The 13,777-nt window shown below is 35.5% G+C and overlaps 1 protein-coding gene across 1 annotated transcript in view; it reads right to left on the bottom strand.

The window, feature by feature from the left end:
- The window catches only part of LOC134265398 (voltage-dependent T-type calcium channel subunit alpha-1H-like), a 47,066-nt gene that overhangs the window by 24,795 nt on the left and 8,494 nt on the right, over positions 1 to 13,777 (bottom strand). Inside the window, 9 exon segments of the mRNA XM_062747609.1 lie at positions 108 to 296; positions 561 to 712; positions 1,201 to 1,340; positions 3,360 to 3,524; positions 5,485 to 5,782; positions 7,192 to 7,284; positions 10,038 to 10,335; positions 11,100 to 11,271; positions 11,727 to 11,824. Coding sequence (XP_062603593.1) covers positions 108 to 296; positions 561 to 712; positions 1,201 to 1,340; positions 3,360 to 3,524; positions 5,485 to 5,782; positions 7,192 to 7,284; positions 10,038 to 10,335; positions 11,100 to 11,271; positions 11,727 to 11,824 — 1,605 coding nt within the window.

Genomic DNA, 13,777 nt, shown 5'->3' on the forward strand with positions numbered 1-13,777 from the left:
ATAGGAAATCTGATTTCAGAAGATTTAAATAGTCATGATTCCAACTGTACACTGATCAGTTAACTTTTAAATTAATTAAGAATTAAACAAATTAATAGAAAACTCACCTGAATATAAAAATAAATAAAACTAATAAGGCAAAGAATGTGGCGACATTATCCATTGTCCGAAGCATCACCACCAGTTGTCTACGAAGCGCTGGAAGGAACCGGACAAGCTTCAGTATCCGTAGCAACCTGAACGTTCTCAACACGGACAGACCACTAGCTCCCCCTTGCTGTGTTAATTCCACCATACTAAAAAAATTGTCAAAAAGTTCAAAATTAATCAAAGAACTGAAAGTACGTATGGCTAATTTATTTACACTCTTTCACTTAACATGACTCCTTTCTAAGAAAAAAGAACATATTTTGAATGACTAGCAAAGTTTGAAATAGCAATACCTGTTGTAAAAGAGACCAAACAAATTGCAAAAAAAGTTTTTTTTAATCAAGTGTTTTCCCAGAGTCAATCGTTCTAAAAAGAAATAATGTGAACAAATTGTTTCTTGATCACTTTACCTTAGAATTACAATAAATCCATCAAAGACATTGAATCCATCTTGAATGTAACCAACAAATCCATAAGCACAAAGTTTAAAAAACATTTCCACAGCAAAAAGAATGGAGAATACCAGATTACTGTACTCCAGAGCTTCAGTTAGTTCTTCAGGCTGAAAAAAAACAGCAAAATCTCATCTTCATTTTATCTTCACTTGTTTTGTAGTTGTCCTATGATATTATCTAGTTCTATTTTGTAAATTAGCTCTGTAAACATGATAGAACTCTATCAAATGTCCACTTTTAAGCTTTAACTGCAGATAATACCACAATTTTCATCTAAAATAATGGCACTTTGTGATATAAACACATTTTAAATGCCATTTCATTTTTATTCACACATCTGTTGAATTTCATACCCATAAATTTTCAAACAGTTTTATTTACCTAATACAAAAACCTTTTATCTTGTCTTCTTGTATATGCTATGCCCGTATTATTTTCTTGAGGCCTGCTCAACAGAGCGAAAGTTGGTGAGCGAGCGCTCGTGAAGATTTCTTACACCCCCAACAGAAATGTTTGCAAGTGCTGTTGAACAGGCTTCTACATTGGCTATTCTATGCCCATAATGAGGGTGTTCAATAGAACAACTGTTATTTACCTGATTATGATATTCTATGCCCATGCTGAGGGTGTTGATCAGAATAGCAGTCAGAATCCCTTGACGGAAGAATTTATGTTCCACAAATGTCTTCATTCCCTGCTGGAAGTTCTTTTTACAAGCTGCAAGCATACCACAAACTACAGCACATTACTGGGAGAAAGCAACAGATTCAGCTATTTACAGAAAAGTTTGGATTCTGCTAGTTTTTGGTCTTATTTTTTTTTGTAAATTGGAGCCCAGACTATCTGGGTTGCATATGAAGCAGACAAACATTTTGATGAAACAGAAAATACTCAGTTAAAGGAAAACATATTTAGACTAAAAATTAATGGGTCAGTACAGATTTATTTCATGTTTATAATTATTTGAATAAAAGTCTTCAAAAAGGTGGTTGTGTATGTATTTTAATAAAATTTGATTTAATTTGTCCTCTCTAAGCCCATGATAGGTCTGATTTTCTTTTCATTTACGGAAAAAGTAAAAAAAAATCCCTTGAGGCAGATAAAATATACAGTCCTAGAAGAGCTTGATCTGAAATATTCATATTTCGAGAAAAATTCTTGCGATTATGCATTCAAGTTCAATCCCCTTGAACTCAAATACACACCTTCTTAAAATAGCCTCATCCATACTTCATTACTTCTTCAGATTATTTTAGCAAGCTTTATTACCCTAAATTAGATAGATATCCACTAAATGCTAAATATAGACCCTTAGGCTTTTAAGCAGGAGAAATTGATGTAGATATGGATGTCACCACCAACACAAGTCTTCCATATAATCAGTTAACTAAGCAAAGTAATTGATTTACTGCTGGCGTCAATTTTTACCAATATTCTATTACAGCTAATATTCCATACATATTTAATGTAGCAAGCCGGCACAGAGAAATAAACGAGACAGATACCTACAAAATACCAATGCCCCTAGACTCTCCGAGGTTACACTTCCGCGTCATAATACTCTGTTTCTGGGGGCACTATAAAAGCTCTGACATTTCCAAGCTAAACTCTGGACTGAGAAATAAATCTTCCTCCTTCATCTTTCAAAATTTTTGAAAATTTTCACTTCTTTTTTCTATTTCCATGACAACAAGAAGGATACATTACTAGACTCACATTCCATCTAGATTTTTATATGGTAGAGTAATCTTGTTAAATGCTGATGAGCTTACTTGTTTTGAGTTCGTTGTGCAAGTAATCTTGATAAATGCTGAGCTTACTTGAGTTAGCTGATAAATGCTTGTGAGCTTACTTGTTTTGGGTTATTGTGGGTTCTTGATAAATTAGTGAGAGCTTAGTTCATTGTGTTGTGATAAATGCTAGTGAGCTTTTGTTGTAGAGCTTATTTGTTTAGTGCGAGTAATCGATAAAAGCTAGTGAGCTTACTTGTTTTGGGTTTGTTGAGCTTAAAACTTGTTTTGGGTTCATTGTGTGAGTAAATATGATAAATGCTAGTGAGGTTACTTGTTACTTGTTTTGGGTTTGTTGAGCTTACTTGTTTTGGGTTCGTTGTGCTTACTTGTTTTGGGTTTGTTGAGCTTACTTGTTTTGGGTTTGTTGTGCTTACTTGTTTTGGGTTTGTTGAGCTTACTTGTTTTGGGTTCTTTGTGCTTACTTGTTTAGTGTTCGTTTAGAGCTTACTTGTTTAGGGTTCGTTTAGAGCTTACTTGTTTTGGGTTTGTTGAGCTTACTTGTTTTGGGTTTGTTGAGCTTACTTGTTTTGGGTTTGTTGAGCTTACTTGTTTTGGGTTCGTTGTGAGAGTAAATATGATGTTGAGCTTACTTGTTTTGGGTTTGTTGAGCTTACTTGTTTTGGAGTTTGTTGAGCTTAAAAGCTAGTGAGCTTACTTGTTTTGGGTTCATTGTGTGAGTAATCTTGATAAATGCTAGTGAGCTTACTTGTTTTGGGTTCGTTGTGGGAGTGATCTTGATAAAAGCTAGTGAGCTTACTTGTTTTGGGCTCGTTGTGCGAGTGATCTTAATAAAAGCTAGTGAGCTTACTTGTTTTGGGTTCATTGTGCGAGTGATCTTAATAAAAGCTAGTGAGCTTACTTGTTTTGGGTTCATTGTGAGAGTAATCTTAATAAAAGCTAGTGAGCTTACTTGTTATGGGTTCATTGTGAGAGTAAATATGATAAAAGCTAGTGAGCTTACTTGTTTTGGGTTCGTTGTGCGAGTCTTTAGACTCCGAGTCGTCCGATTCGGGGACGTCGTGAGTCACATGATGACATCGAGGAACGCCCCCTTGCTTCTCTATACTGTTCACCAGGTTCTGAATCTGTTTGTCATTAATAGCCTCCAATAAATCCTCCGGAATCTCTATGAAAAGCAACATTTTATCCTGGTTTAATATCACACTGCGGTTTTCCACAATGAAAAATAAATTAGAATCGAAACATAAACTACGTTGAAAGAAACAACAAATTTCTACAAAAAGAGTTCTAACATTTTTATGAATATCTATCTAGAAATATGTAATACAACAAACATTTTTAGAAATTTAAAAAGAACCTTTAAAAGGGATTGGGGGAGGGGTATAGGGTACACCTGTATCAGGTACTTACAACCTTTGACTAACCGTCAAGGGAAAGACGGGGCAGGGAGGGGGCATCATGGGAAAAAAGAACATATAGGGATTGATCCATAGGAAGCTAGGAAAATGTACGAGTCTGATACAGATTATACGTCACATACAATCATACAGACACACAGACAAAGATCTAAACAATTCTTATACAAAACAGACAATCATGCAATCAAAGGCAAGCAATTTTCTAGCAGAGCAATACAGAACCAAACCATAAAAGACAGAGATTTGATTGTCATTGAAAAATTCAAAGCAACCCTTTAGAAATTTAAGAGGTTTTCCATACATGTGTATTATAATTGATTAATAATTAATCATCTGGTATAATGAGTCATAGAGGGCCTTTTTCTGTATAAACGACTAAGTAAGAACCCTGCAATTTGTCCCATTCTCAAACCTTATCAGCCAGAGATCTCAACCTATTTATAAATTCCAGGATTTGATTGGACAGGAGGCACACAAATTGATTTTAAAATGTCAATGAAATCTGCACATTACGTAAGACTATCAGGAGAACTTGTTTGCTAAGGTAGCCGAGTGGTTCCATTTCTGGAGTTCTGTCAACAATGACGCTGTAATTTATCCAGCACCAAAGACACGCATTCTTTATCTTGTGCACTGGATCTAAACCGGGACCATGTCTACGTACTGACAATCCTTTTCTGGAACAACAAAATCTATTGTTGTCCGATGGCACTGAAATTCATATTTATCAATTTTATCTGGTTCTTGAATATGTAATCTTTTTTCTTGAAAATAGGATCCCCCCAAAAATCTTCAGTCAATATTTAACAAAATAAATAATTTACAAGTTCAATAAAAGACAGCAAACACACATTATAACATGCAGACAAACAATTCTACTGACAAGCAATCTACAGCACAAAGACAATGAAACAAAAACACAAACTAAGCAAGCTCTAGAATGAGGCTAACGAAACAAAGAAGGAAAAAGCTGCATGCTTGACTACAGTGGTATATACTAGAACAAGGCCTAAGGAACACAGAGGGAAAATCCACATGCTTGAGTAATGGAACACAGGGAAAAGCACATGCTGAACACAGAGGAAAAAGCGGCATGCTTGACTACAGAGGATTACTCACCAGACCTATTGCTAGCATGACGAATCCTAACCTGACTACCACTATCCACACCGAGGAGCGAATTGGTCGCTAGCTTATGACACGAACCATGGGCCAGACAGCCCGCCTGATGGGCGGGGCAGCCCATCTGATGCATAGATAGAGATTCTGGCAGGGAGGGCAGATGTCGGCGACTAGAACTATTGAAGGAAGAAGCCCTACTAATGCTTGCATGCGGTGATGGAGCAGCCAGGTGATTAGAAGAGCCACAATATTTTGGCAGTGAGGAGGAGAGATTATCAGAAGTGCTGCTTACAGAAAGAGAGTGCAATGAGTCATAAGAGGAGGGGTGAAAAGAATTAGGCACAGTCAGAAAGTTAGAGCGGCGGGGGGAGGAGACAGACTCCAGGTCGGACATTTCAGGGCTGGCTCGGGGCGCCAGGGGGCTACTGTTTCTACGCAGGTTCCTGACACTGTGGAGGCGTGACTCGTCCGCCGGGGTGTAGAGATTTTCGTTTGCGCTGATGAGCTGGTAGTAGTAGTTGTACCTACAGGAGGGACAGGAGGAGCGACTCTGGGGGCGTTTGTGAGAACAGGAAGAGGAAGTACCTTTGTGGCGTTTACGTCGCAGTGACAGTTCAGGTTTGACCTTCCTGTTCTTATGGGTTTTGCCTCTAGCATTGTAATAGGCTCTGAGCACTTTTCGTTTGGCACGACGCCAACAGTGAGCTAAATATTTGAGGATTTCTGCGTAGCACCCTCCGGGCTCTGAATTACTGGCCAGGGTACTTGAGGATTGAAATCGCTTCCTCTCCTGCATCATTCGTTCTGTCTCTCTCTTCTTTGTCTCTGAGAATTGTGTTGCTATGACTACCAGACACAGGTTTATCATGAAAAATGATCCAATCTGAAAGAAGAAAAAAATATAATATTCAAATTCTAATAAAAAATTGAGTTATGGTATGGTATTCTCAGTGTTAGCGATAATTAAGTTCAACTTTACCTCAACAGTTAAAAAAAGGGATTCAAATGAAATTTTTAGTTCCTTTATTCCAAGGAAAAATTAAAATGAATTCATAATGAAAGCATAAATTCTGAACCTTGAATAAGCATTTTATACAGTAAAATTTGATGATATTTTCTAAATAGACGTCACATTTGACTTTTTCAGTGAAAAAATTGTTTTTAGACGTTATTGTCTGCATGCTGTTCATGTTTTTTGTCCCAATATAAACAGTATGATACTTTGAAGAGACCCCCAATTAACAAAGAGGAAGTGGGTTATTGTGGCTGACATGAGCTTCTGTCAACAGTCCATTAGCTAACAAAGTGTAACTGGTCTCTTATCCCGTGTATCTTCATGTATTAACGACATAATCAATATCGCTAATTACAGATCTACCAACCTTACAAGTACGCTGATAATTGTATCAAAATAATCAATGACAAAGCAACATCTTCGACAAAGTCCATATTACATACATAATAGCGGGTAGCAGTGAGATCGGAGGAACCTTTTTCTTGTCTATTTTCTGTCTGAATTAAAAGTAACCAGAGTGAAATTGAATCTTGCATTTTCTTGGGGAAAAAAAAACCACTAACTTGAAACCTTTAAAAAAGGTCAGTGTTTTTTTAAACATTTTTCAATTTCCAGTAAAAAGCCAAGGACATTCCGTGATCAATGACGTAAAAGGCTGCGCTAGTGATAGCATTAAATTGGAAACACTGAATGAATTTGAAGCGTTTCCAGGTAGCAAATGACGCAGTTGTCATCTGACAAGCATCAAGGGATCAATCAAAGCACATCTTACTTCTAATGCTTTCACCAATATTTCATACTAGATACTTAAACACTGTTTTCTCCAATACATGTTCAAAAACACAGTATAATGTTATTGCAATACATTTTTTCTCTCCTTTTTTGAAATTAAGATTAAGATTTGTGAAGAGTTTCAGATTTCTTTGCCTCTGATATAGGAGTCCTGCCGCGGTCATATGACTTGGTAACATCAAATAACTATCAGTAATGTGTCTTGTTTATGAAAAAATGTCTCTTTTTTTTGGGAAGAATATTAGATGAAAGTAACAGGAATACATCCAACAGTATACTGTCCTATTTTGAATGTACCGGTATCTATTAAGACAGACAAACAGAAAGGGTGATAGCAAATACTCACCATAAAACACCATCTTATGTATATCTGTACTAAGACAGACAAACAGACAGGGTAGTTACAGATACTCACCATAAAACACCGTCTTATATATATCTGTACTAAGACACACAAACAGACAGGGTGGTAACAAATAACTCACCACAATTAAAGCAACAAAGTAGATCCAGTCCCAAAAAGAATGAGCGTCCTGCACATAGTACATAATGTTGACCCAACTTTCCAAGCTGATCACCTGTAATTAAACAAATTAATTAACAATAATAAGGAACAGGCAGTAACAGTTAATTTTCTACTGATCGCCTGAAATTAAACAAATTAATTCACAATAATTATGAAAACAGGTAACACATAGTGTGTACATACTGTAGCCCAATTCTTCAAACTGATCATCTGTTATTTAAAAGTAAATTAATTAATTAAATTCAGAGGAGACAGGTAATATACCCATAACAGATATTGGTAATCAAATAAATACATGAGTTACTTATATAAAATCCAACAATTAAAGAAATATACAGTAAATCTTGTCTGAATAAGAAACTACTGGATTTATTTAACTACTGGATACAGGGCAATTTTCACCACTTTCCCCCTACTACCTGGGTGAAGGGATTTAAAACAGGGCTAATTAAAAAGAACACAGTATAGTTTCTTAAACAGAACTGTGACTGGGCAACTTAAAACAGCTAGGGCAAAATTGCTTGCAAGTGTGAAAGGGCGAAAATAACACGGCACAAAAAAACCCCTGGATACGGTATATTTTCAGCATTGCCAATTGAATTTACTGGGAGGAACAAAAAGCTTTCATTAATATAGCTAAAATGTCAGAATACACAACTTCCTGAATATAGATGAGTTTTTTTCTATAAATCTTGTACTTAGTTTTGAAGCATTTATTACACAATAAAATTGTAAATGGCCGATTCCCTGAAAGGTACTACAAGCTCTATTTTGTTGATTCACTTACACACCAATGATTGCAAAATTTTATAATCACAATTCCAAGAGCAAATAGGAACTTTCCAAGTCAAGTAATGTGCATAATCTTGTCCCGATCTGTGCGTAAGTATGCTTTTAATTAATCCATATTCTATTTCTGTTCAAGGAAAAGAACAATTATCTTAAATTTAAATTTAATGATTTTCTTGTCATTTCAGGATAATGTCATTATGAACTTCTATTTGAATTTCTAGTGGTCTTCTGGCTATATCTGGAGGTCAAGGTTAAGGACTGTGACCTAATTTCAATGAGCTTGTCATCCTGTTGAGTCATATGTTCAGGATATTGATCAAATGTGACCCAAAGAGACCCAGTGAAATGAACCAATGATCACAAACCTACCAGCAGATACAGTGTATACCCTCCACAGATTCCACATTTTATTACAACCATCGTTGAGAAATGTTTAACATGCACATGGATGCAGCTATTGTTTGGTTAGGGTTGTGTTTACTTTAAGCTGTAAACCTGTCAGTTTAAGTACTGATGGAATCAATTCTTCGACCTCTTATGCTCTTTGTTCACTTCATCAAACGTGCATGTGATACCAGCCTCTCTCTCCCAATCTGTCATAACCATTCAAAGACTGACAAATTGTAATGTACAGGCAAGCACTGCCCTACATCTCTGATCTTTTTTCTCCCTAATTTCCTTGCATTTCCATGGTTTTTATCATTCCCAACTCGGAAATCTTAATCTTTTATCCATATTAAGATTTATTTCATACTTGCATGTTCATTTGCAAGTATTCTCAATATAACTAAAGGAAGCATAAGATACTTGAACAAGTTTTTGTCTCTTCCATTATTTTCAAAGAATATTCCACAGAAGACGATGGGACCTGATTTTGTGTTCCTGTGACATTATTGTCCTAGCCTGTGACCTTCACCTTGCCCTGGCTGAAGCCTGCATTAGAAGTTATCAGACATTGCCATTAATGTGGCCCATAAATCTTTTATCCCGAATATTATCTAACTTCAATATAAAAATAAAATCATGGGCCAATATGTACTATAGACTATTAAAATCATTATAAATCTGAGAGCCTCAGAAAACTTCAATGGAAATTTGAAACTGCCAGTCATTTATTTAATTATTTATGATAAAAACATGCTAACTTCAAGTGAGTTCCTTGGTTGCATATACAGGTATGCATTTTTAAAGTTTAAGAGTATGCATAAGCTAAAAGACTAAGTTCTAAAACGGATTGACCAGTGAGACTATGTAAATTCACATATTCTGAGAATCTGGGCTATTAGCACTGTTACTGACAAATTATCAGAAAACAATTGATCAAATTCTCCTTGTGGGAATTTCTAGTCATGAAATTCTCCCTAAGGACCATAAAACTTTGATTCACAAGTGGTATTCAGTCATGAAAATGGTTTCTTCTTGCCACTGTTCTCTGAGGAGAGCTGTCGTTTATCAATGGAATCTTGGGAGTTACTGTCAGCTTCTCCTATTAATCATCCGCGAAGCTTCTCATGTAAATCTAGCTCTTAGCAGGAGGATCCCATGTTTTAGTTTTCTTTAAAGCTTTGTTTGGAATCACAGGCAGATAATTATCATGTAAGCAGCAGATTTTAGGAAAAGAGAATTCTTTAAATAACTGCAGCAATACAAGGATAATTTACACAAAATGTTCCAAAGCAGCAAGAACAAAAACCTGCATGTTCAACTCATAAATAGCATTTTCCATTCAAATTTTGTGAAACCTTTGATTATCCACTGTATTTCAGCTATAGAGTCATTGAGCAGAAAACCTACCCCTCCTAATGCACAATATCATTAGGCAGACAAGTATTTCTTACATTTGTTTGTCTATACCATATTGTGTGTCTGTATCATATTGTCTATACTATATTGGGTTTTTTTTTGTACCATTTTGTTTGTCTATACCATACTGTTTTCTATATCAAATTCTTTGTCTATATTGTTTGAAATGGGAATTGTGAGTTCTGTTAACTTTTCAATTCAAATTGATACCTGAAAAATGGCCACCCATGCGAGTCCAATATTGTCAAATGAGACTCCTCCCTGGAATGGATTTTTATCGCCTGCGGTGCAGTTTGTGTAGTACTGGTTCCAATTGACACACGAGTCATTGGTGGGCGTGTTATTGCTGAACGGTCGAGCGGAGGCGTTACATTTAATGCCCTCGTACTCAAACCGCGGCAGTCCGGAGCAGTATCTCATCCCCGACTCGCCGGCTTTACTACAGATGTAGTCAGACTGGGGCATACTACCTATCTTCTTAGGAACATAGTATGGACTAAGATTTGCACTGTAAGGAACAAGAAAATCATTTTTTATTAACAAATTCATAGGAAATGAATTGCATGGCAGGACTTTGTCCTTTCCTGTAGTTTTTCTGCCCGATTGTCCCACTCAGACAGATAAGCTAGAACTAATCTCTATATTCTGCTTTAATTCATTAGGCTCAAGTCAAAATAGCCAAACAGGAAATATTGACAGCGGAATCCGGAAACATCAGCTGACTGTCAAAGACGACAGGAATCAATGTCTGTAAATAAGAGATTGGCAGACCTATCATTCTGTCAAAAGACCACGTGTCTACTGTCCCTCTATATATATATCTACCCTAATACTGCTTAATTTACTGCCCCATAATATATATTTACCAAAATACAGCTTAATTTAGGCTTCAGGTTTCTCCCCTGATATAGATGCCATAATCAGTATACTTAAAAGGTTATTATTTTTTTTATTAATATAAATACCACTGACATTCTATAGGCAATATATATTAACCTTTCTTATTTTTTTTTTGCACTGCAATTTTTCTTTGAAAAGGAATTATTTGCTTTATATCAAATATTAAGTAAATATTTAAGCAAATTTAACTTATATACCTTTAAATAAAACATGCTGCATAACACATAAAATTGAAACCAGTGTATTGATAAAAAAGAATTCTTTTCAGTTCATACAAGACTATATTCACAGACCTGGTGATTACTAATTATATGGGATATATTTTCTAAGAATATAAGATACACTTGATATAAATATAAGATATATACTTACTAAGAATATGAGATATTTTCACTAACATCCAGGAAGCACCTGTTTCGTAGTACTCCTGCCCAGAGCTGAACTCCAATTATTCCAAAAATAAAGAAGACAAAGAAACACAAGAGAAGGACATTCCATAACATAGGTAGGGTGTCCAACAGCAGCATCACCAGGATCCGCATACCTGTACAAAAGTACGTCAAGGTATATAAAACAGATCACCAGGATCTGCATACTTGTAAGAAGGTCAAGGTGTGAAACCATCAAGTTGAACACTAAAATTGCTTTTATACAATAAAGGTGTTAGAGTACTTTCAGGCCTTTGATTATGTATGTTTTATTAAGAAGAAAAATAGTTTCGTTGAATTACCAAAAGTCAAGAAAATTCTGATTAATCACCCTATCTCCAGTACTTTCAGTTACATTTTCAAGCTGGTGGGAAAATTGAGGCTTAATTGCCCCATAAGCATCAAAGTATAAATCAAAGTCCCGAAAGTACTGTATGCTGCTGTTTGCATTACTTATTTTAGATATCATCAAAAGAAATCAGGACTAAAAGTATACAAATATTTCATATGTTTTAAAGATGATTTTTAAAAACAGTTTAATTAAAAAAATTGTAAATATTTGTACTCTTACTTGGAATTCTATTTATAGCACGTAATGGACGTAAAACTCGAATGGTTCTTATTGCTGAAAGACTGAGGTTCTCACTGTCGACGCCGTACTCAATGGCTCTGCAAAAATTAAAACAAAAAAGACCCCGTGATACGTCAAATCAACCTTGCAAGAAAATTCTGTAAATCAACATACGTATCCATGCTTAGAATTAAAGGGAATTAAATTAAAATGTGAGTAGAATTTTTACAGTTAATCAATGAAAAGTAGCAAAGAATAAAAGTAAAGAATGTGACTGCATGAATGAAAACTTTACATTTTATACATTGAAACTATCAAGGAACATGACTAAAGCTTTATAAAAGAGAAGGAAAATACACAGCCTTCACCAGTAAAATATTTAGATAAAAATACATGACGAAGAGAACAGTATACCAAATATAGAGACAGTCCAAATCCACCACATCAACAATAAAATCTGAACATTGAAAAACAGCTGAGAGAGAGAGAAGGGGGTAGAGAGACGGGGGTTCTATTGTATTGCTACTCAGTAGTGCTTTGGTGAATTAACTCGTAACTATCTAACTCTTTACTCTAGTATTAAAAATCTACTTTAATTTGAATGCAGTGCACAAGGACTCACATCAGGTCATTACTGTTGAGATAAATTAAGCCCATGAATTCAAGTGCTTTAAGGCATGTTTTAATTGGATGCAATGTGCTACGTTATGTGCAGAATTTCAAGAACACTTGGAAACTATAGTTTTGTTTTTTTTTTTACCAATTTTTACCAAGACAGCTGGATCTAAACAACTCTATGTATTTAAATGAAGTCTTTTTTATCTTCACCTACTCTTCAGTTTATTTAACTTTTCATCAATTTAAGAGGCAGCAGAGTTCTCTCAGGATCCGTAAGAGTTATCTCAACACAGAGCCATAAGATTTCACCATGTATAACCAGTGTGCCTGAGTCTTACATCGGGACTTTCCTAGAACCATGTCTTACAGCCACAAATCAAGGGAGACAATCCCTATATCTTAGGGGGGTCACCAGAGTTCAGACCCCTGGCTTCTATCACCACTGTTCAGCGGTGAAAACTGACAATGCTGTGTCATGGCAGTATCTCGCAGGGTATATTTTTTAAACAGGAAAAATGTCTGTAGTTGTTCGTAATGAAATTACTGTGAGCTCTGATTATTGTGTTATTATTCCCCTGAGTACTAAAACTTTCACTCGCCAATGATAGAGAATATTGAATTATCACAAAATATTTCATAAAGCAATAAACAAATATTCCCTACAGACATTTTGTTCAATTCTTACTTCTCATTTATTCACGAACTTCGTGCAAATTCATCAACACTTACTCTTTACTCCTTTACTAAGTCCCTCTGCACTCTTTCTTATTAAAAACATTATACGTTTAATAAACATTTACTTTTTCTCTTTTTTTTCATTATCTATTTTGTTTATCTTTTCATTTTGTGGACATTGACCAGAGGACATGAAAACTGAGGGAGGAATATTTAAGAAGTTCTATAATTAAGTCACAGTGATTTCTTGGCCGTGTTTAACACGTAATGAGAGTTATCTGTGGATGAGACTGCGATCAATGGTGTGTGAGACACGGTACAGGAGACAGACTCTGGCTTCCAGCGATAACAGTTCTTCTGTGTCCAATCCTCCTGTTAATTCTATTAACAACGGCACACAACCAGATAAACATCCTAATCAATGTTCTCTGATAACACAAAGGTAGAAATGACACAATTAAATACAGGTAAAATGATACAAATACAGGTATAGGTGCCGCATTCTATTAGTGCTAACAACTTCCCTCTCTTCTTCATAGAATCTCAAAATAGAATTTAAATGAACCTTTCCTATTGGTTTCATAAACACTACATAAAGAATTCCTTGTCCTTCCTACTTTCAGGTCTTCTCTGAAATTACCGATGGCTATTGTGATGCTGGGGCTCAGACAATGTGACAATTTGATCGTAAGTTTACTACAATTAACTAAACGTTTCAATAAAGGAAAGTGGAGACACACTACAAAGAATACGTGTGG

Source organism: Saccostrea cucullata, unplaced genomic scaffold (assembly GCF_032062105.1).
Source record: "Saccostrea cucullata isolate Sc308-1 unplaced genomic scaffold, CSIRO_AGI_Scuc_v1 ctg301, whole genome shotgun sequence".
Classification (NCBI taxonomy): domain Eukaryota; kingdom Metazoa; phylum Mollusca; class Bivalvia; order Ostreida; family Ostreidae; genus Saccostrea; species Saccostrea cuccullata.